The sequence below is a fragment of the Bombyx mandarina genome, chromosome 12 (genome assembly GCF_030267445.1).
Source record: "Bombyx mandarina strain Sakado chromosome 12, ASM3026744v2".
In the NCBI taxonomy this organism is placed as follows: Eukaryota; Metazoa; Arthropoda; class Insecta; order Lepidoptera; family Bombycidae; genus Bombyx; species Bombyx mandarina.
In genome coordinates, this window is record NC_143219.1 from 12256111 (window position 1) to 12278996 (window position 22886).

The window sequence follows — 22886 nt, forward strand, 5'->3', positions numbered from 1 at the left end:
TTATTATTCAAAGACATGTTATCGTAAATATGGTCGGTTGACATATTCTCTCTAATAAAATAGAATCAACAAAAAATTGAATGTTTGCTTTGAAAATTTTAATAACCTATTTCCGATCCTCTAATTTAGTAAATTGTATCCTGAAAGTCATGTAATAATGAAAAAATCTTACCAAATAAGTCAACAATAGGATAAACATAGCTTGGACAAGAAAGACATTGACCTCTAAAGGATGTTATAAAAATTCTGGAATCTAAAAGAAAAATATTTGATTTGTGTATTGTACCAATTATGTCGTCCATGTGAGACATGGAGCTTAATGAAGTAGAATGTACAAAAACCAGAACCTTAGAAACAGCATTTGGAAAAAAGTATGCTACTTTAAAAATAACAATACGACTGACATCGATTTTAAAGCAAAAAAAACTTGATAACGTCACATAGACTATCAAAAAACTAAAATGAAATTTGGCAGGTTTTTTTAATGTGAATTGAAAATGATAATTGTCCAAGTAATGTACGAGGTACACTAATAGAAGGAAATGTAGACAAAGTTGGAGATGTTAAACTGAGATTGTAATGATTGCTGGGATAATTCACCGAGGAAGACACAGAGCCAAACTACATATTATACGTATACGTGTGTGCGTACTACGTAATTAATATCAATAACTAGATTGTTAATAATGTACATTATACAGATATTATCATTCTGCAAATATAATTTTAGATTAATTGATTGCTTGAATGAAATGAAAATATTGTGACAAACGTGTCGTCGCAAATTCAGAAGGGTTAACAAACAAAAAATGAAAGGGATTTTCTACTAATGGACGAGGCACGGATGCAAAATTCCAACAAAAATTTAAATAAAAAGATTTATTCCAAGCATCAGACTTAATTCTTTACTTCTTTAACCCAATGGACGACTGGCGGCAATAAGGCTAGAAAACAGCCCTCACTTTATTTTAAATGTAAAAAGCTTCCAACAGTTCTATAGCTTTCAAAGCGTATAGACACGGCTTCCAACCCCAACAACTAATTTTCCTTTGCTATGAGGAGTTTTATTTGAGTTACGAGTTTGTTTCCGCGGTTACGCTAAGTCTCTGATATTTTATTGGCCTTCTGTCGTAGTGAAAGGTTTACAAGGGGAACGTTAATAAAAACGTGTTTTGACTTTAATCCTTACATAAATAATGTTGGATGAAAGAAGCTAATTCAACTGAAAATTTAGTTTCATTTACACGGGCCCTTTGGGATCCCGTTTTTGGATGAAAACTTTTAATTGGTCCTGATGATCTGCGAGGAGATTTGGAATATTGATTTTTGTGAATCGCCTACGGCCTTCAGTTCGGATTACCGGTACAGCCATGTTTGGATCCGGAACGACGTTGAATTCTAACAAGTTAACCGATAGGTTAATTTATAGATTCAAATTGATTATATTTTTTTCTTTCATGGTCTTAAGTAGTCGCAGCTTGGAATTTATATAGATATATATGACGGAGGAGAAACGCCGAAGGAATGTTTTTAAAAAGTGTGACGTCACCATTGCTGACGTCACGGTCATTAAGTTCTCGACGATGACTCATGTTTGGGCTTCCAAAACAAAACTTCACCAGAACTTCACAATAACTGCGTATATTTCACGAGAAGCGTGACAACGTTCAGAGAGATCCGTACTGTACTACGGCTCGGACACGAATGAATCAACGCTTTTTTTTTTTTTTTTTTTTTTTTTTCCTACCTAAGCTGAGAGCCTTGAGAGGCTATGTCAGCGTAACCCTAACTTTTGTAGGTGAGCTCACGGGGCTCAAACCTGATGACGTTGCTAACACGAACCCTAGCAAGAGTCGTGCTTCGCAGAATCTACCACCGGATCGGAAACGCGACCCACTGAGAAGATCCGGCGAGAAACTCAGTGGGCTGTGTCTGAGAGTTAATTTACTCGTCGAGCCCTTCGTCGCAAGCGACGGGTTCGACGAGAACGGTGACCGGTGCTTGAATTACCTAAAAGCACCGTTAGTGGATCGGGCGGATCCGAGATGACGTGTTTTGGGCGACGTCGACTGCTTTCCATTCTGTCCGCAGGATCGGGAATGGATCAACGCTAGACAGCACGGCCGTATTTATAGGACTTTACACGTCAGCGTGTTGACAAGTATTAAACACGTGAGCGTGTTTACAAGATTTTAAAGTATTGAAATTACAATAAAAGGGACTGTTTAACATCAATTTCTTATCACAGAGTAATTAGTTGATGATCAGTAGGTAAATAGTCATATTTGCGCCGACATATATTATATAAGAAGGAGAAACTTGCTTCTATCTTTCGCTTTGTTGGTCTGGTCTTAGCGTCTTTGACATCTGTACCACAGGCTTCGTGTTCAATTTGGTATTCGGGGCCTGGATGTACTTGTTCTGTTTTTGTATTAGCATTTGTTGTCTTTGAACGTGGAATGTTTGTTTCGTTTAAATTTTGATTAATAACAATTCATTGAATTGATATACGAAATATACATAGTAAAAAAGTTATAATCCCCTAAGATAATGCGTATTTTCCAAATCACACTTCGAGTGAAATACATATACATATTTAAGGTAATTAAAAAGAGCGTGTCACTAATTTCATGTTACTAATCCTCAGTTATATTTGAATTATATTAATGGTTTGAACTGCAAACCTTTACGAGTACCTTTCACAATCTTGTTTTATAATTGAATACAGCCGTGGCTCCGCATTCAAGCGACTCACTTTTCGGTAGTGCAAAACCACAAATTTCTATAAAACCATTTGTAGAACGACATCTGGTTACGCACAAAGGTCTAAAGAATTTGGACGACCTGTTCTTTATTTGTGGGACCCGATTGATGTCCGATGTGTAGGCAGGAAAAGGTCGGATTGTCCATCACGTTGACAATAAAAAAAGTGGATTCCGTCAACCAATTTTGGTGAGACCTTTTCATCTACCTGTAGTCCGTAAATTAAATGCATTGTTGAAATTTTCTTTCACATAATCATAACAAATGTTCAACCCTCAAAGTGTCTTACGACCGCAGCTTCGAGATTATAATTCTGTATGGGTTTTGTTTAAAACATTTTTGTAAAATGAACATTAAGCAAACCTTTACTTTGGAATATACCTCATTTTGTTGAAAGGATCATTTTTTATTTTATTGCTTAGTTGGATGGTTCAGCTCACGGTACACCTGGTGTTAAGTGAATAATAAATACGCAACTCTTTGACAGGGTCTGTCATAGGGCACTTTAGTCGAAGCGGAATCCGGAAGTCGGAGGGACTCTGTAAGTGGATCGCTAACTTTTTGGATAGGCGGAGCATCACGGTCGTTCTAGACGGTTGCTGTTACCATTACCATTAACGCTGGCGTTCCATAAGGCTCGGTGCTCTACCCCACGCTTTTCATCCTGTATATCAATGATATGCTATCTATTGATGGCATGAATTGCTATGCGGATGACGGCACGAGGGATGCGCGATATATCGGCCATCAGATTCTTTCTTGGAGCGTGGTGCAAGAGAGACGATCAAAACTTGTGTCTGAAGTAGAGGATTCTCTGGGGCGAGTCTCTGAGTGTTGAAGACACAAGTTTGTGAGTTCACTGCGAAGAAGTACTCCTATGTCATGGTGCCGCAATTCCAAGGAGTATCCTTGCAACCTTCCAAGATTATTGGGTATATACTTGGGTTCAATATTTCGATCGATGTCCAATTTCGGGGTCATTTGGAGGACAAAGTCAAGTTGGCGTCCAAAATGCTGGGAGTCCTCAACAGAGCGAAGCAGTACTTCACGCCTGGACAAAGACTTTTGTTCTATAAAGCACAAATCCGGCCTCGCGTGGAGTACTGCTCCCATCTCTGGGCCGGGGCTCCTAAATACCAGCTGCTTCCATTTGACTCCATACTCCATAGATAAGTTGAACACAATTTTTTTTGGGAGCAGTTGGCTTTGTTTGTACTCTTGTGAAGACATATTGAAAGACGGTAGGTGTAATTACGGCATCCTGCCCATTTCAGTAGCGAAGCAGTCTTACGTTTTGATTTAAATGGTCCGACGGCCATTAAATATTTTCATTTAAAATTGCTCGTTTTCTTTCTTGACCTACTTTAGTGTCCAATAAATAAAACCGTTTAGTAAATAAGATTTAATTTTTATATTAAAAAAAAAAACAATTTCTATATCATTAGGTTTGACTTATTAGTTATTCATAGATAACCTTCCAAAAATTACATAAATATTTTATATTCATATTAAATGTAAATAAAATGACATATAAAATAAAATTAATTGCTGAGTAGGAAAGCAGATTTTTAATCTTGAGAATCCTGATTTTAACCGAACCTAAAAGTAGACTGACATTTCACAATTACATAAAACTATAATCATAGTTACTGTTTAAATCAATTAAAACGTGAATATGGAATATTTAAAATTGAATACACCAATAACATAGCGACCGTGAAGTCTTTTTATATAGCAACAGGCAGTTCCAGAAATATTATATTCTTTCGTAACGAAGGTATAATTATAATCCTTCCAGTAAGCCCTTTGCCGAGATTACAAGCAATAATCTTTTTATTAAATTAACAGCATTGTGTTTCATAAAGTTCCAACTTCAAAGGGTTCCAATTAGATTTAAATCTCGAATATTTGGTATGCACGTGACTGTGTAGTTGGCCGTACTAAATGTGATACTTGAATATAAATAATACCTAAATATATTTTTCTGACACGTGAAAGCTCCATTCGTTCCTGCTTTCCGTTGGCACATAGCCCGTGGTTGCCGCTAAGTACGTATCTGACCCAGGCGACCGGGCAACGCAGAAGCACCGTCGCCCGAAAGATGTCTTGTCGGATCCCTAGTATCCGCTCTCGATATTTTTCGACTCTTGAAGCTGAATTTCGCCGGATATTCTCAGTGGCATGAGATTCCGATCCGATGTTAAGCGAACTTTTACAAGGGCTAGTGTTGGCAAGTTTATCTAGGTTAGCCCCGTGAGCTTCACCTACCAAACCGTGTAAGTATGTAACGATTTTTTCGGATTCAATACAGATTATCTGTACGTGGTACAATTAAGATTGCTTTTACTGTCTGTTGTCCGTGTTTACGTAAATTGTAGAGTATTCCTAAGGTCGGGAATTATTTAATGGCATTAAACAACCCGAGATTGAACCCTAAAAGTAGTTTTAATTACGCCTATGACTCGCTAAAACTGAAGAAAATGCTGTACGTGCTACGATTTGAGGTGACGCCGTCATCCACATGCTATTTTTTTTTCCTAACTAAGTCGATTGTCTTGAGAGACCACTTCAGCGTAGCCTTAATTAGTAGGTGAGCTCACGGGGCTCAAACCTGACGTTGTTGCTAATACTAACCTTGGCAAGAGCAGAGCTTCGCAGAATCTACCACCGGATTGGAACGCGACCCACTGAGAAGATCCGGCGAGAAACCCAGCGGGCTGTGTCTTTGGGTTAATTTACTCGCCGAGCCCTTGACGAGAATGATGACCGGGGACACACTGTGTAAACACGCATTCTAACGGTATTTCTAAGGGAGGCATATTTATTAAAACGGAAATTGAAACTTGATTTTGTCTCCCCTGTTCACTGAAGTACAAATGCCATTCTAAAAACTAGGCCACGGCCTCTTCAAAAAATTCCACTATTCGAAGAATATAATTTTAAAACGATGCTTGAAAGGTACATATCGATTTTATAGCAAACGATAAAACAGGTGACCGTGGGAAATTCACTGTCGTCCAATTTACTCGACGACAGGCGTGATCATTACAGAAGAACAATGCGAACCTTTGGAAAACTCGCTCCTAAGAATAAACAGTTTTATTTTATTTTGCTGGACGGCAGATAGCTTAGTTTCATAGCTTTTATACGCTTCTGTTGTCTATAGTTTCATTAGTATACATACATGAGCAAATTGGCAAACGACTCAAAGGCCTATCTTAGCTTCGTCGGGACGGGTGAGTGGAAGATTGTAAAAAGAGAAGGATTTTTTTATTGCTACAATGGATAGACGAGCTCATGGAACTCTTGGTGTTATGTGGTCACCGGAACCCATAAAATAAATTATATATCATCACAGATCATACCAGGTCAGATAAAGGTTAGACAGACCTGTTTTGTTTCTAAAATTTCGTGACTAATAATGCTTATATATTAATATTAACGTGATGTTATTGCAACATTGTAGTAATGTGCTTTTAGCATTACTTTTTTATAAGAGAGTTAATAAATAGATTAGAATTAAGTTAGTTAGATGAGTTCTTCAATTTTTTAAATATTGCATTCCCTACAATGTTTACTAAGATTGGAATGACAGAGCATGATTTTAAAAATTTTATCCAGGTATTTCTAATATTTTCTTTGAAGATAAATTGAAACGTGTATTACTGAAAAATCGATACGATAACAATACTTTAAAAACCAATGGATAATTACAAGGCTTCTCCTTCTTTGGCTTGTTGAAAGTTGAAAGAAAACTCGTTATCGAATTAAGGTCGTCTTTGTAGATGCTATTTTAAAATGTATATTTTTGTCATGAGGGTTTAAAATAGAATGACAAAAAAAAACAAGTATAGACCAAAATATAGTATTACAATCGAGTAAGATTACATTTAAGTTAGTGTAATAATTCCTTAGACTCGGAATGTGAATGTCACTGAAATTCAAACTTCACCACTATAAAGATTATTTGAAGAAGCAAATCGTTAAAGTGTTTAGTGAATTTCCGTGTTGTTGAAATCAGTTATAATACGTTTAAAGAAAATTTTAAAGTCCAAAAATTTTTTGTAAACTCCATTATCCTCCAAGTAGTTGATGCCAGCTGACGTTAGGTATTCATATTTTACCATCAAATAAGAAGAAAACTCCAGCCGCTATTCAACTTCAAAAAAGAGATAAAATGATTGATTCTAAATTTACTTTTAAACTGTATAATTAAATCTATTTTTCCATTTGAACGTTGGAATGGTTATGGCTTGACACTCAACAAAATAATAATATGTCTAGAAAAGAAAAAAAGGCTGAAACCTTGTTAAAAACTCGTGTGCGTCATTATGGAGGCTTGTAACTCGCGCCTCCCTGATCAATGGATCAGGGAGGCGCGAGTTAATGCCTAATGTCTAATGAGACTGATTTTGATGAAATTACAATAAAAATGACTACGCGAGGTATACATTTAATATGTATTACGAGAATTAATTTACACGAAATTCTGAATAAACGAGAGAATTGTTTATTTTTTAATGCTTTACCAACGTTGACAAAGATATGTTTTGCGTTCTGTAAAATTAATTTCATGATATGACATATACTCAAATCTAAAACTATATGTTTGTGACGTCATTTAAAGACAAACCTTCAGCGATTAAAATTATGCGCTTTCTTGTAGACAGTAGCTTCCATATTCCTTATATCAACGCAAGCTAACCACTAACACCAGTTAATGCAAAACGGCAAATCTATTCTTTTTTTAATTTTTTTATTGCTTAGATGGATGGACGAGATCACAGCCCACCTGGTGTTAAGTGGTTACTGGAGCCCATAGACGTCTACAACGTAAATTCGCCACCCACCTCGAGATATAAGTTCTAAGGTCTCAGTATAGTTACAACGGCTACCCCACCCTTCGAACCGAAACGCATTACTGCTTCACGGCGGAAATAGGCGGGGTGGTGGTACCTACCCGTGCGGACTCACAAGAGGTCCCACCTATTCACATCCATTAGTGTATTATAAATAAAGAATAGTGTAAATCTATAAGCTACTAAGTTATTTGCATTTGTATGCGAAAACGTGGAAGTTTATTAAGTATAATATCGTTTTTCTATCAATTCCAATATTCTGCAATTTCCATAGCTTCACCCGCGTGGCCTACTTTTTCTTTTGCCTGGTCGTAAAGTCGCGACCAGCCAGATTTTATTAGGTTTCGACCAGAATATTTGAAGACCTGTCTCTTCTTTGGGTCGAATTGGTCGATGTCTTTTTATTTATATTATTTTTTATCCTTGTGTCTTTATGTGGTACTTATTTTTTTTGTTTTTATCCCACTATGTGGGGGCGGGGCATCATATTATTATCTTAATTTTTCTATTCAGATTTATTATACGGCAGCTCTGCACTCACACCCTTCACTTTTTCCTTACCTATTTGCTAGTAGCCTAAAGGGCTATTTCAACTTCTCGTGGTCAGGTAGCTCACCGGCTCAACCTGAGAGAAATTTCTAACACTAGCCATAGCAATAGCAGTGTTTGGCAGAATCTACCACCGGATCGGAATCGCAGCCCACTGAGAAGATAAGACGTGAAACTCAGTAGGCTGTGTCTATGGGGTAGCTCCCTCATCGGACTCTTAAAGTTTGTCGTAAACAACAAGTTTGATGAGGACGGCGACTATCTATTTGACACAATACATACATATATATCCCATAGACCTTTACTTCAATGATATATCTATATACTTACTCTGTGTTTATTGTCAAACTTTTGTTATTGTTTAAAGTCTATGGTCAAATTGAGAATAGATTAATATTATTTGTCTATAGTGTTAGTCTTGGCGGAATCTGTCATTTTCGAAGTATAAGTTTTTGACAATACAACCATATTAATGTTACAACTTACAATTTCAATTAATTTTAGTCGAATTTCAACTATTGTGGTACCACTAATAATAATAAATACTGTCTAAAATTTCTTTTAGATTTCGTTTTTATTTTACTATATGCTACTTCAAGGAAACCTATTATTGGCCTATGTTGGATATTATTATATCGTTAAAATTTATTTTAAGTGAATAGTTTGTGGTTCCGAGTACTTTTCGTCTACACGTATAAATAAAATTGTAGTGTCTTTTTATAATATTGAAATAACAGCTTATTACCACATGCATATGAATATATATACGATACACCAAAATAACATTTTTTACAATTTTTGTTTGTCTGTCTGTTTATTCCGGCTAATCTCTGGAACGGCTGGACCAATTTTGATGGGACTTTCGCTAATAGGTAGCTGATGATATTAGGAGTAACTTAGGCTACTTTTTTAGACTAACTTCGCCCCGCAGCGTCACCCGCGGTACAACAATAACCGCGGGTAACATCGCGGAGCTCAGCTATCAATAATTAAATTTAATGTTTCGGAAAGGAAGCGAGGGTGGGTCGCTAGTTTAAAATAAATTTTGCGTTCCGAGTACTATAGTCTGAATATTATAGTTTCAAGCAAATTAAATCACTAGCATGATTAATTTACCAGTAATTTTAATATGTTCTTATGATACGTGAAATTACAAGGAAATAAATTTAACTCTAACAGTATTGTACATCCCGAGTAAAAACAAAATTTAGCCGAATCACCGCCGAAGCACCGCCGCACGGCATTTTAATCGCCGAAGCGCCGCCGCACTATGACTGTTACGATTTGAATTTTTTTATGGTCGCCGAAGCACCGCCGCACCATAGCCGCGACTGTTTAATAAGAGTGGGTTCGCTGCACTACCGCCGCACCACCGCTGCACTACAGCAGTGACATATCATTCTCATATTCATACAGATGTGTGTGTGTGAATGTAAACGTTTTTTACGTCCAGTGTTTATTAAATGTAAACGTAAAAAATTCGAAGCGTTCGGCTATGCTTCGGCTGTGGTGCGGCGGTGCTGGGAGATTTCTTTCGAAGCGTGCGGCGGAATTTTCCGCCAAATGGCGGTGGTGCGGCGGTGGTTCAGCGTTGTGGTGCGGACACCGTGCAGCGGCGGTTCGGCGATAGACTTGAAATTATTATTTTTATCAAAAAATTATAATTTCATTTTTACTCGGGATAATATAAATTATTAACGGCTATATTTCTTATCATAACCAAATAGTCGATCAACAATGTACATGAAATCTTTGAACTTGAAGCTTACGGTGACTAATTAACGGTTATTTATTGGAAGTAATTAATTTGATTTGTTTGTTTGTTTGTTAATTAATGAATTTGATCAGCATATACACAAATTAATTGCTTTATTTCGAAACTAGGTTACCAATTAATAGTAGTGTGAGATATCCTTAAATATCCTTTAAAATGCACGCATTACTAAAAAGTTGGTTGGTGTTTTTTTATGTGATCACTGTTCATTTTGAGTAGTGACTTTAAGGTCTGAAATGCTATCTGCTGTCTCTCCCTTCAAAACCGAAAGTTTTACTGATTAATATCCTTTAAAATGCTCGCATTACTAAAATGTTTGTTAGTGTTTTTTTATGTGATGACTGTCTGCTGGTGGTAGGACCTCTTGTGAGTCCGCACGGGTAGGTACCACCACCCCGCCTATTTCTGCCGTGAAGTAGTAATGCGTTTCGGTTCGAAGGGTGGGGTAGCCGTTGTAACTAAACTGAGACCTTAGAACTTATATCTCGAGGTGGGTGGCGCATTTACGTTGTAGATTTCTATGGGCTCCAGTAACCACTTAGCACCAGGTGGGCTGTGAGCTCGTCCATCCATATAAGCAATAAAAAAAAATACTTTGAGGTCTGAAATGCTATCTGCTGTCTCACCCTTCAAAACCGAAACTTTCACTGATACCCTTAATGTCCTTTAAAATGCTTGCATTACTAAAATGTTGGTTGGTGTTTTTGTTATGTGATCACTGTTTACTTTGAGGTCTGAATTGCTATTTGCTGTCTCTCTTCAAAACCGAAAGTTTTACCGATTAATATCCTTTAAAATGCTCGCATCACTAAAATGTTGGTTGGTGTTTTTTTTAGGTGATCACTGTTCACTTTGAGGCGTGACTTTGAGGTCCGAAATGCTTTCTACGTCTCTTCCTGCAAAACCGAAAGTTTTACTTTCGTGATTGAAATGCGATGAAGGATACTGCGCGTGTGGTTTCACATTTAATTTTAATGCTATCATATTTATTTGTACTAGTGGTCCTGCAGTAGTCGAAATTGAACTATAATTATTTGAAATTTTAAGTTTGAACATTATTATGGTTCTATTGTCAAAGACTTATTGCACACTTATTAAAACACTTCTATAGTCAGATATTTCGCCAAAACTAAATTATAGACAAATAGTATTAAAGATAAACAATATTAACCTATTCTCAATTTGACCACAGACTTTAAAAAATAACAAAGGTTTGACAATAAACAAAGAGTACACATGTGTGTCAAATAGATGGTAGTGTGTGTAATGTTTTTTTATTTATTGATTTAATGTAATTTTAATGCACAATTCATTTAAAAAAAATTAGCATCGTGCACTCTTTCTCTATATTCTCTATATTCACTATCAGTGTGGGAAATTTCATAATCCTTCATCCGCGCAATTTTCGTAAAAAGGGGTAGGTACAAAGTTTTTGCTTCGCGTATTAATATATAGATTATATAATATCTTAGTAATACATAAAAAATTAACTTGAAAAGGCGTCCTAAAAAGAGCTGCATGGGTTGTGTGAAAAAGGATATGCCGGTAAAGGATTTAACCCCCTTATCGTGGCTGCCGCTAATTACATATCTGATGCATGTCTGGCCCCTCCCCCGAATCGACTATCGGTGCTATTAGACTCTTCAAGCACCGGTCGCCGTCTTCGTCAAACTTGTTGTTTACGACAAGCTTGAAGAGTTTGATGAGCGAACTACTCCATAGACACAGCCCACTGAGTTTCACGCCGGATCTTCTGAGTGGGCTGCCATTCCGATCCGGTGGTAGATTCTGCCAAACACTGCTATTGCATTAATTTATAGATAATATCATATTAATGCACTTTACATGTTAAATGTTACGGCCAGTCACTGTCACGTTCGTATTATTTTAAATGTTTTTGACAGTGTCAAGAAGAGCTACGCAAAGCACGCGCCTTTTATTTTTAAATATCAAGCAAATTAAAACTAAACCTTATCACCTCAATATATAGTTCATAGGCAAGAGAATTCAGTACCTTTGTACCCTCTGTTTGTAAACCAATTTTGTGTCTATCAGTGTCAATTACCGAACACTATCACGAGTAAAATGTTTATTTTAAATTCACTCGAATTTGGATGAGCTCGCAGAGAAACGAGTTTACACAAAAGAAAAATATTCCTTTGTCAGTAATTATTTTGTGTACCTATTGAATAAATTAAAATTTGTTTATGAATACAAGATCTTATCGTCCTATCAGTTTGCTCCCTGTACCGTCCAAGGTCATGGAGATTCTGTTTCTCGCAAGATTGAATCCTATTATTGAAACGAAAAAACTAATCCCAGATCATCAGTTTGGATTTCGTTGATATTACTTTATAAAAAAAAAAAAAAACTATTGATCGACATTACAATGTGAACTTTATAACCATTTTAATTCAGAGATTAGTGGTTGTTAAGATGTCAGAAACACTTTTGGTTTACCAACTTTGAAGCTAGTTAGTGAACTAAGTAATTCATCAATACTCAACGTACATCGAATTTTTTATAAAAATTATATTATTTTTAGTTTATTGAAAACATCAACCACGGTGCTTAAAACCTTTTATTGAGCTGAAAACTTAAAGATTTATTGGAGTTAATGACACCCTTAGATGGTCAATTGGCGAGTAGTCGAAAGTTTCTTGTAGCTCGTTAAAATGGCTTAGACGTCTGTCTGAAAAAAACATGATCAAAAATACCTTATTAGTCGATTCAAGATAAAGAGAAAGCTTTAGACGTATTTATTTTTTAATGGGCGCTAATTCTAATATATATAAAAAAAAGTGTACTTTGTAAGATTTCTTTATATATATTTATACACTTATATCGAATTATAAAAGGATAAAGAAAAATAAAGTAACAAGAAAAGCATTAAAAGTTTAGAATGTAAAGGAATTTATATATAGTATGCAAGCTTTTAAAATTATTGCAATGCGTGGGGTTGATATTTCAACCAGTATTCAGTTACAGTAATTTGGACCATAAAGCTGAATTGACTTCTAAAGACTTAGGAGTCGTCAACAAAGCGAAGCAGTGTCCTTGCATAGCTAAAGGCTAGTGCTAAGTATAGGTTCAGCTTGTCATTGTGTCAAGACTAAATCTCTAGTCTTTTTTATTATATTTTTTATTGCTTAGACGGGTGGACGAGCTCACAGCTGCTCTTGAGTTGTTAGATCTCCTTCGGAGGCGCTCGGGCAGTTGTTAGCAAATCCCACCCCTTCTGGCTGAGCCTTTGCTCGCCCACCTGGCCTGGTGAAACTGGAAAGGCCTTCAGGCCACCAGTAAAATTTCAAACATAAAAAAAAGAGCTCACAGCCCATCTGGTGTTAAATGGTTACTGGAGCCCATAGACATCTACAGCGCAAATGCGCTACCCACCTTGAGATATAAGTTCTAAGGTCTCAGTATACTTACAACGGCTACCCCACCCTTGAAACCGAAACGCTTTACTGCTTCACGACAGAAATAGGCGGGGTGGTAGTACCTACCCGTGCGGACCTACAAGAGGTCCCACCACCAGTAAAAAGGGCTCTCTATTGTCAGCTAATTCAATTTGATACCAAACTAAAGAAGGCCTTTTAAATTGTTTAATGATATATGATATCTGTTTTGTACATTTGCCTCATGCACATACGATTGGGAACCTTCTTTGACCATTGGACCACCGCTGTACAGTCTCTCTCTATTTTACCCGGAGGTTTGTTAAGGGATCTTATCGGTAGGCAGAAGTTTGTTTGTAACCTCTATTATAGGCAGAATATATAAGCAGATATATGGGAACGATGGAGGCCACTCATGACCTGGTGAACCGTAATGCCTTTAATAACTATAAGTTGCACATAAACGGGTTTACATGCACGAGAAAAAATTTCACAATACTTTAAAACGAAATGCTATATGACAAAATATGTTCACGATTGACTTCCACGGTGAAGGAATAACATCGTGTAATAAAAATCAAGCCCGCAAAATTATAATTTGCGTAATTACTGGTGGTAGAACCTCTTGTGAGTCCGCACGGGTAGGTACCACCGCCCCGCTTATTTCTGCCGTGAAGCAGTAATGCGTTTCGGTTTGAAGGGTGGGGCAGCCGTTGTAACTATACTGAGACCTTGGAACTTATATCTCAAGGTGTGTGGCGCATTTACGTTGTAGATGTCTATGGGTTCCAGTAACCACTTAACACCAGTTGGGCTGTGAGCTCGTCCACACATCTAAGCAATAAAAAAAAAATAAAAAAAACAGAACTGTCGCAAAATTAAAAAAGGTTAATTAACTTTTTGTCCCCAAAAAAATAAAGATGTAAAGTTATTTTCAGCAGAATGCTTACAATTTCGGCTGTGTATTTTTTGTGCGAACAATAATTTGTGTTTTTCCTTGCAGGTGTTAACGGCACACAATCCAGAGTGTCACCAGCGCGACTGTACGTGATTGTACTCGTAACGCTTTTACTTCCGACCGTACTAAGATAATTATGTTTGTTATTTCGTTAGTTAGTTATAAAATATACAGGGTGTAATTGAAACCATTCGAGAAAGTTTCAGAGCAAATTCTAGAAATTGCTGTAATTGATGGCCTAATAAAATTATGTAGCCACATGAATATGAACAAAATTATAGTATGGGTTATACGGCAGAGAATTTATGCGCTGAAATGGCTGTTAGTAGGATAGATTGCATTTAAAAAAATTAGTTGTTGGTTAAAGAAACCTAGTGGAGCTTTTTCGGGTGATCATGATGAATGATAAATACTATTATTACTGTAGATAGGCTGACCTCTGACGTAGATATGGCTGCAAGGATTAGATTTTCAATAAGATGAGCGGCCAGCTTTATCTTAAGCTCCCGTCGTTACTTAATTACAAGAATTTGACGCCACTGCTCGGTTGCTCTTCCATCGTGATCAAACTGACGGTTGCGTTCTAGTGAATTTTTTTCCTGTCCTTTAACTCAAAAATTATCTTTCTTTGTAAATTAAACACACTATGATTTATCGGATTCTTAGCGTAATTTTAAGATTTCATGAGTTCCTGATATTTTGGGGCTGTTTCATGTGTGTGAAAAAAATGTATACATTATCAAATCAGAGTAACTAACATTCTTACCGAAGACTTGTTTTATTTTAGCAGAATCGTTGGCTTCTCGCCTCTGGTAAAAGAGCTATAATATGGTATTTTAATAAAATTATATCATAATATTTTGATTTAAATTTTTTTTGTTCTCGGAGAACTAGAAAAGTGGCCAGATTTAGGAAAAATTTGGGAATCCAAAATAGTTTTTATAATCATGTACACCTCAATTTTTAATCGAAAAAATATGTTAATTGTTTCATAATTTCATCGAATGGTTTCATTTTCACTCTATAAACGCTGTGTTCTCGGACATATAGAACCAAAAGGCCCTGTTTTAATGACTGATGTATTCTTCTCTATATTTTCACTGTTGTTACTTCATAGGTGTGCCAACCCGAATTTATGCGTTCCATTAAATGGAATGTAGAAATTAATCCGTACGCTGATTGTGGTGACCAAGATTTTACTTTTATTTGAAACAGTTAAAATAAATTCCGAAATTAAAATCGTTAAAAGGCTCAAAATTTCGCATCAACATAGACAAGTGCAGGCGCTTGTTATAGGGCGTGTCTGCCAGAAAAGCTTATCCGTCTCCTCTGAAAGCTAACTCCAAAAGAAGCTTACGAGGCTTTGTACAATATCTATAGACGTAAAGTTCACTTCGGCGCCTTTTAGAATTTTTCTGATCAGGCACGAGAAGAAAATGTGCTCCGGAGCTAATATTGATTTAGGCAGTCGTTAAGTTAAAGCCGATTGCCATTTGCATTACGATGTAAGACATGCAGTCTATCTCTTATATTGTAAATATTTTTGGTAAAATAAAATCTTAAAAACCTGTTCCTGATTGTGATTTTTAAATAAAGAATGCACAGAAATAATTACCAAAGCTGAAACGACAAGAACTACTTCCTTAATGAAAAAAAAAAACAGTATTAGTAGAAAATCGTGTGTACCTACTTAAAATGGAAAGATTTTTATGATATTCTCCACTTCCAATCAACTTCGCTTTGGGAACGCTTTCAATATCAACGTCACTGCAATCAAGAAAACTTCACTTTTGTAAATAAATACTTAATAAACAGAAAAGCATTTTGTGAGAAATTAATTAATGTTTAACTCCAGACGTAGCCCTTAGCAGTTGGAGTAGCAATACAAAATGCGGAAAGTGACTTGCGAAGTACGTACAATATTCATATAATAGTAAGAAACAGATAAATATATCTCCTTAATAATGCTTGTCAGCGACACCGTAACTAAGATCGTTCGAGACTATATTAAAAATACGTCTTGCGTACTGTAGTGTAGAAATGTATTCTTTAGAGTAAAATCTTTCCTTCAGTTTTATGATTTGCCCGACACTTTAGTTTAATTTCGAAAAACACATAATATTGATGAAAAGTTTAAGACTATATGGCTGGTTATCGAATTCAGAGAGTTTTATATCACACGATCCTATTGCTGGAATTATTGATAAGATTACATAGCTGATGAAAAAAAAATAGTGCACTTATTGCATTGGAATAACTTCTTTTGGAATCCTTATAGCAGGCGAATAAGTATTTAGCGAGGGATGGTTTACGAATTACTTCCACAGTGAAGGAATACAATTGTGTAATAAAAGTTAAACCCGATAAATTTATAATTTGCCTAATTATTGGTGGTAGGGCGTCTTGTGAGTTCACACTGGTAGGTACCACCATCTTGCCTGCTTCTGCCGTAAAGCAGTAATGCATTTCGGCTTAAGAGGTGGGGCAGACGTTGTCCTGTGAAACTGGGACTTAGAGTTCATTTCTCAAGGTGAGTGTCCGCCTTAACGTGATTTATATTTATGGGCTCTAGTGATCACTTAACACCAGGTGCGCTGTGAGCTGGACCACTCATCTTAGAAATTAATAAACATATGCATTCGCGAAGTGGCTGCGACTGAACTTAGGTCCTCATGCGAGGCGCAAGGCCAGTTGGTTAGTAAATCACACCCCTCTTGACTGAGCCCTTGCTTGACTACATGTCCTTGTGGAACTGGAATGGTCTCCGGGCAACTAGTAATTTTTACTTTCTAAAAAAAAGCACTTAGGGTGGTGTACAACCGCTCCCTTACCTCATCCGGGTTCTGACCTCGGAGGGGATCGGACGCTTGGACGAAGAGTGCAGGGGGTGTATAACCGCTGTTCTGACCAATAACCCAATATGCTCCCTTGTATTTTAATGTTATTCACGAATACATTTCGTAGCATCGGATCGTTTGGAACCTCTGGGTCTGCGGAGGGACTTCGGTTCCCTCTGTATTTTGTACCGTATGTTCCATGGGGAGTGCTCTGAGGAATTGGTCGAGATGTTACCGGCATCTCGTTTTTACCATCGCACCGCCCGCCACCGGAGTAGAGTTCATCCATATTACCTGGAGCCACTGCGGTCATCCACAGTGCGTTTCAGAGGTCTTTTTTGCCACGTACCATCCGGCTTTGGAATGAGCTCCCCTCCACGGTGTTTCCCGAGCGCTATGACATGTCCTTCTTCAAACGAGGCTTGTGGAGAGTATTAAACGGTAGGCAGCGGCTTGGCTCTGCCCCCGGCATTGCTGAAGTCCATGGGCGACGGTAACCACTCACCACCAGGTGGGCCGTATGCTCGTCTGCCTACAAGGGCAATAAAAAAAAAAGCATTGTAAAAGAGAAACAATAAATGAGTTCGGCAAGCTTTAAAATAAGTTCACAGGAGAAATTCTCGAAAATTCGTTTCCAACTAAAAAGGGTTGTGTTATTGAACTAATTCTACCGATATTAAAACAGTTATAGCAGTGTCGCCCACCTTTCGTTACATGGTAATTTTATAATAAATTACCTCTAAGCCAGCACCCAAACGAAAAAAGTTTGTAAAGATTTTTTGCTAAATCGGATTTTAGTAATGACAAAAGGATTGATCATATTATCTCTATTTTCGAATGTGAATTAGGGGATTATTATTTTTTTCCTCAATAAGTAGAGTAGGTAGCGGCCCATATAGTACTTAGTAGATAGTGGGTCGTTGGACATAACCGGTCACCATCCTCGCCGAACCCGTCGCTTGCGACGAAGGGCTCGGCGAGTAAATTAACCCACAGACACAGCCTACTGAGTTTCTCGCCGGATCTTCTCAGTGGGTCGCGTTTCCGATTTAGTGGTAGATTTTGCGAAGCACTGCTCTTACTAGGGCCAGTGTTAGCAACACCTCCGGTTTGAGCCATGAGAACTCACCTACTCGCTAGGATAACGCTGACATAGCCTCTCAAGGCTGTTAGCATAAGCAGGATTTTTTTTAACATGAATGCTACCGCTCACCTCTGAGGTATGTGTCTCATTTGTATTTATGCCGTCTCCCCACCCATCAAATCAGAACGCATTATTGCTTCGCGTTTTAGTGGTGGTGGTTCATAAGACGCCATACTATCAGTAAGAGTTCGCGTGACTTTGTTCATTTTAGTGTAATGCTTTGAATTATGAATAAGACCTTTATAATTTATTCGCTTTTTGTCTTCTTGAACGTTCTGTATAGAAAACCGGGCACTGTGGTGTGGATTGGGAGGTGCTTATGTCCAGCTGACGACTGTGAGCTTATGATGATGATGGTAATGATGATGACCAACGTCCTCTATAGAAATGATTATTTGTTTGTTCAGGATCAATACGCTCGTGCGTCTTTCATCCAATTAATTAGAAATGTTGTATGGTTGTTCTTTGTTTAAGGACGGTTGTCCTTTTATTAAGGTACTTAGAATGGATAGTGCGCGTGAACTTTAACGGAAGGGCGTTTTTCATCCATTAGCGCTAATCATAGTGAAGCGACGTCGTATTTCACTATCATTGTATACATATAATAAAACAGAGAATCCGGTGTGTGCAGTATTTAAACAAAGTAAGGGCGTAACAAAAGCAGAGCAGTAAAATACAAACTGGTATTTTTTTTATTGTTTTTCTCTGTCTGAATGTTTATTTATTTGCGCATATCCTCGGTACTATCGAACGGTTTTTGATATAGCTTTCACAGGTAGAGGGAAAGAAAGAAGTGTATTCCACTACACTATCTGACTCCGCGGTAAAAAGTATAATCCACGCAGGCGAAACTGCGGACGGACAGCTAGTTGATAATCAAATTTAGTATATTATATTGTGGTATAAAATAATGTATTAGAAGTGACATGACAAAACTTTAGTCACAAAATAGTGTGTGTCGATTATCATGGTTCAAATGTATAATTAATTTTAAAACAAAATGCTTTTCTGTTTATCTTTCTACATACCATTAAATATCCTTTATGGCGGATGATCAATAGGGGTCGACCCATAAGAAACTTGTACAGACAACTGTTATATCTATTGTTATTGTAAATAATTCAAGCTTTAATAAAATAATGAAACAGTTTATAATAATTTAAAAAAAAAACCATAGGAAAGTTGTAATAAATGATTGGATGTAAAAAGTATGTATAGATAAATAAATGAATTATATACCTATCTGATTTTTATTTTTGTTAACCTTTTTTCTTTCAGGTAAAATGGTATCTTCTATAATCGATGTAATGGAAGATCCTAGGAACTTCTTAAGATTAGTTCAAAATTTTAAAAACATGTGAAGTAAGTACCACTTGAGTCGTCCGGACAAAGTCACTATTTTATAGTATTGCCTTGTTGTAGCTTTCAAGCATCTTAAGTACTTCTTAGGGAGTGCTCTGAGGAATTGTTCGAGATGATACCGGCATCTCGTTTTTACCATCGCACCGCCCGCCACCGGAGTAGAGTTCATCCATACTACCTGGAGCTACTGCGGTCATCCACAGTGCGTTTCCAGAGATATTTTTTGCCACGTACCATCCGACTATGGAACAGTTCCGATCGCAACTGTTGAGCCCAGACGCGTTTTCCTGAAAAATTGTCGCTGCTGTCGCGATTGTGTGTTTGGTTTGCACGACATCGTCGTTGTCGCTTTGATCGCGACTTTGTTTTGCATTCCGGACGCTCTGTCGCTGGCATCGCGACCTTGAGTCAGTAAAACATAATTCGAGTTCGTTAGTTTTGCTATCGAAAACGACAACTCTTTTATCATTCACTCATTTCATTTATTAAATTTATTTATCTTATTCGGCGTGCAAAACAGTCTTTTTAAAGACTGAACCCCCACTGCGATCACCGCTTGTTGTGGCACTCACAACCCAGTGGGGCCCCACCTTCCCAACTCTCCACCCCAATCCTAGCTGACTGCCGTTCTCACGGCAAAGGCACTGCCCCCCTTGTAGCTGGCACAGCGCAGGGGGTGAACTCCTACTCAGGGGACTCGCCTTTCGGCGAGTTGCTTTAAGTCCCGGGGACGCCCCCCCCTGGGCACAACCACCATGGCGGACGACGACCCCGCCATGTTCGTCCTTTTCGTCCGGGAGTTTTGCCCGGACATCATGACTCAATTTAGGGCCCATAAAGCCAAATTAGCATCACAGTCCCGCGCACCGCTCGCCGCCGCCGCGAATATCCCCGACTCGCCGATGTCGCCCCCCCACCCCCGCGCCCGCGTCGATAGCGTCCTGCGCGGCATCGAGCTCCGGCTCCGACTCCGAGTCGGAGATGGAGATCGAGTCGGCCGCCAGCCCCGAACCCGGAACCTCCGATGGGTTCCAAACCGTCACGCGCGGTAAGAAACGCGCCCGTGCCGTGGAACCGTCCGCGGCGCCGAAACAACCCAAGGCCGCGAACGCGTCGCGGCCAAAAGTCGTGGTCTCTCCCGACTCCCCTCGCCGCGCAACCCCGTCGCCGCGACCCCAACCCGCGTCCGTCCGCAAAATTCCCGCGCCGCCGCCGGTCATCCTGCGGGAAAAGTCGTCGTGGAACCGGGTATCCCAGGCCCTTACGGCCAACAAAATTAATTACTCCCAAGCGCGTAATCTCGCGCACGGGATACAAATAAAGGTCGCAACGCCGGGCGACCATAGGGCCCTCACTTCTTACCTCCGAAAGGAGAGCATAGGTTTCCACACCTATGCACTCCAGGAGGACCGCGAGCTCCGCGTAGTAATACGCGGAGTACCAAAAGAGCTCGACGTCGAGCTAATCAAGGAAGACCTAATCAGGCAAGCGTACCCGATCGTAAGTGTGCACCGTATGCACAGCGGGCGCGACAAATTCGCGTATAACATGGTTCTCGTCGCGTTGGAACCAACCGCCGAAGGCAAACGAATTGCCTCAAGCCTCCGCACCGTTTGCGGTTTATCAGGGGTCACCGTCGAGGCCCCACACAAAAAAGGCACTCCCGGACAGTGCCATAGGTGCCAACTTTATGGCCACTCCGCGCGCAACTGCCACGCGCGTCCGCGGTGCGTAAAGTGCCTCGGTGACCACGCGACAGCCGACTGCTCGCGGGTCAAGGAGACCGCGACCGAACCGCCGAGCTGTGTGCTCTGCCAAAAGCAGGGTCACACGGCCAACTACCGCGGATGCCCCAAGGCCCCGCGGAAGCGTCTGGCCAACGCGCCATCGAAAACCGTCGGCCCAAAGACTTCGGCGCCCCGCGCGACGAAACCTGCCTTCGTGCCGGCACCGGTGCCCACCGTCTCCGCGTGGGCAAAACCGCTGCCGCTCACGTTGGCAGGAAAACCACCGGCACCCCAGCCCCTGCTCGCGCCGCGCCCCGCCCCCGCGCCCGGTCCCGCGCACTCAAACGACTTTTCGATTATTCGCGACTACATCGCCGCGATAAACATCGATCGCATGCGTTCATTCGCCGACGCCATGCGCAGAGCGGTCACGGCCGAAGACCGCCTATACGCGACGTTTGAATACATAGACGTCATCGAGTCCGTCCAGCGTACGCTGGTTTGATTACCGGTAATCAATGGCCAACAACGGTAGGGAAAAACCGCGCTCCTTAAAGTTAGCATTTTATAATGCTAACGGACTCGCGCGTCAGCGCGATCAAGTATATGAGTTTCTCCGCGATAATCTCATCGACATCCTTCTGGTGCAGGAGACCTTCCTAAAGCCCTCGCGTCGCGACCCCAAAGTCGCGAATTACGTCATGGTTAGGAATGACAGACTCTCCACCCGCAAGGGCGGGACTGTCATTTACTATAGGAGGGCCCTGCACTGCGTCCCTCTCGATACTCCCTCGCTCTTACATATCGAGGCGTCAGTGTGCCGCATCGCGCTGACGGGACACCAGCCGATCGTCATCGCATCCGTTTATCTCCCCCTGACAAACCCTCCTGAGCAGTGACCTCGAGACACTGCTCGGTATGGGGGACGCGGTCATTCTGGCAGGCGATCTAAATTGCCACCACACTAGGTGGAACTGCCATCGCACGAATGTGAACGGTAGGCGTCTCGACGCGTTCATAGACGACCTCACATTCGAAATATTCAACCCCCCGACCCCCACGTGCTATCCGTACAACGCCGCGCGTCGTCCGAGCACAATAGATCTGGCACTGCTGAGGAACGTAACTCTGCGCTTACGCTCCATCGAGGCAATGTCAGAACTCGACTCAGACCACCGACCTGTCGTCATGCAGCTCGGTCGCCCAGTCAACCGCGAACCAGATACGAGGACCATGGTGGATTGGAAGAAGCTGGGCACGTGCTTAGCTGACACCGCTGCACCAATCCTCCCTTGCGGCCCGGATTCAACTCCATCCCCCGAGGATACCGTCGAATCCATAAACATCTTCACTGATCACGTCTCGACGGCGATCATAAGATCTTCTAAGCAAGTCGATGTGGAGGACTGCTTCCACCGCATCAGACTTTCCCCCGATCTAAGGGACCTCGTAAGAGTTAGAAACGCGGCAATCCGGGCCTACGATCGATATCCCACGGACTCAAACCGGACTCGG

The 22886-nt window shown here is 39.8% G+C and overlaps 1 protein-coding gene across 2 annotated transcripts in view; it reads left to right on the plus strand.

Moving 5' to 3' along the window:
- LOC114246115 (uncharacterized) overlaps positions 1–15876 on the plus strand; it is a 103055-nt gene extending 87179 nt beyond the window's left edge. For both annotated transcript variants that reach the window (XM_089732023.1, XM_028178508.2), the window contains exon 7: positions 14347–15876. In XM_089732023.1, the coding sequence (XP_089588149.1) occupies positions 14347–14435 (89 nt within the window). In that variant the 3' untranslated portion in view covers positions 14436–15876. The remainder of the gene's footprint in view (positions 1–14346) is intronic.
- The last annotated feature ends 7010 nt before the right edge of the window (positions 15877–22886 follow it).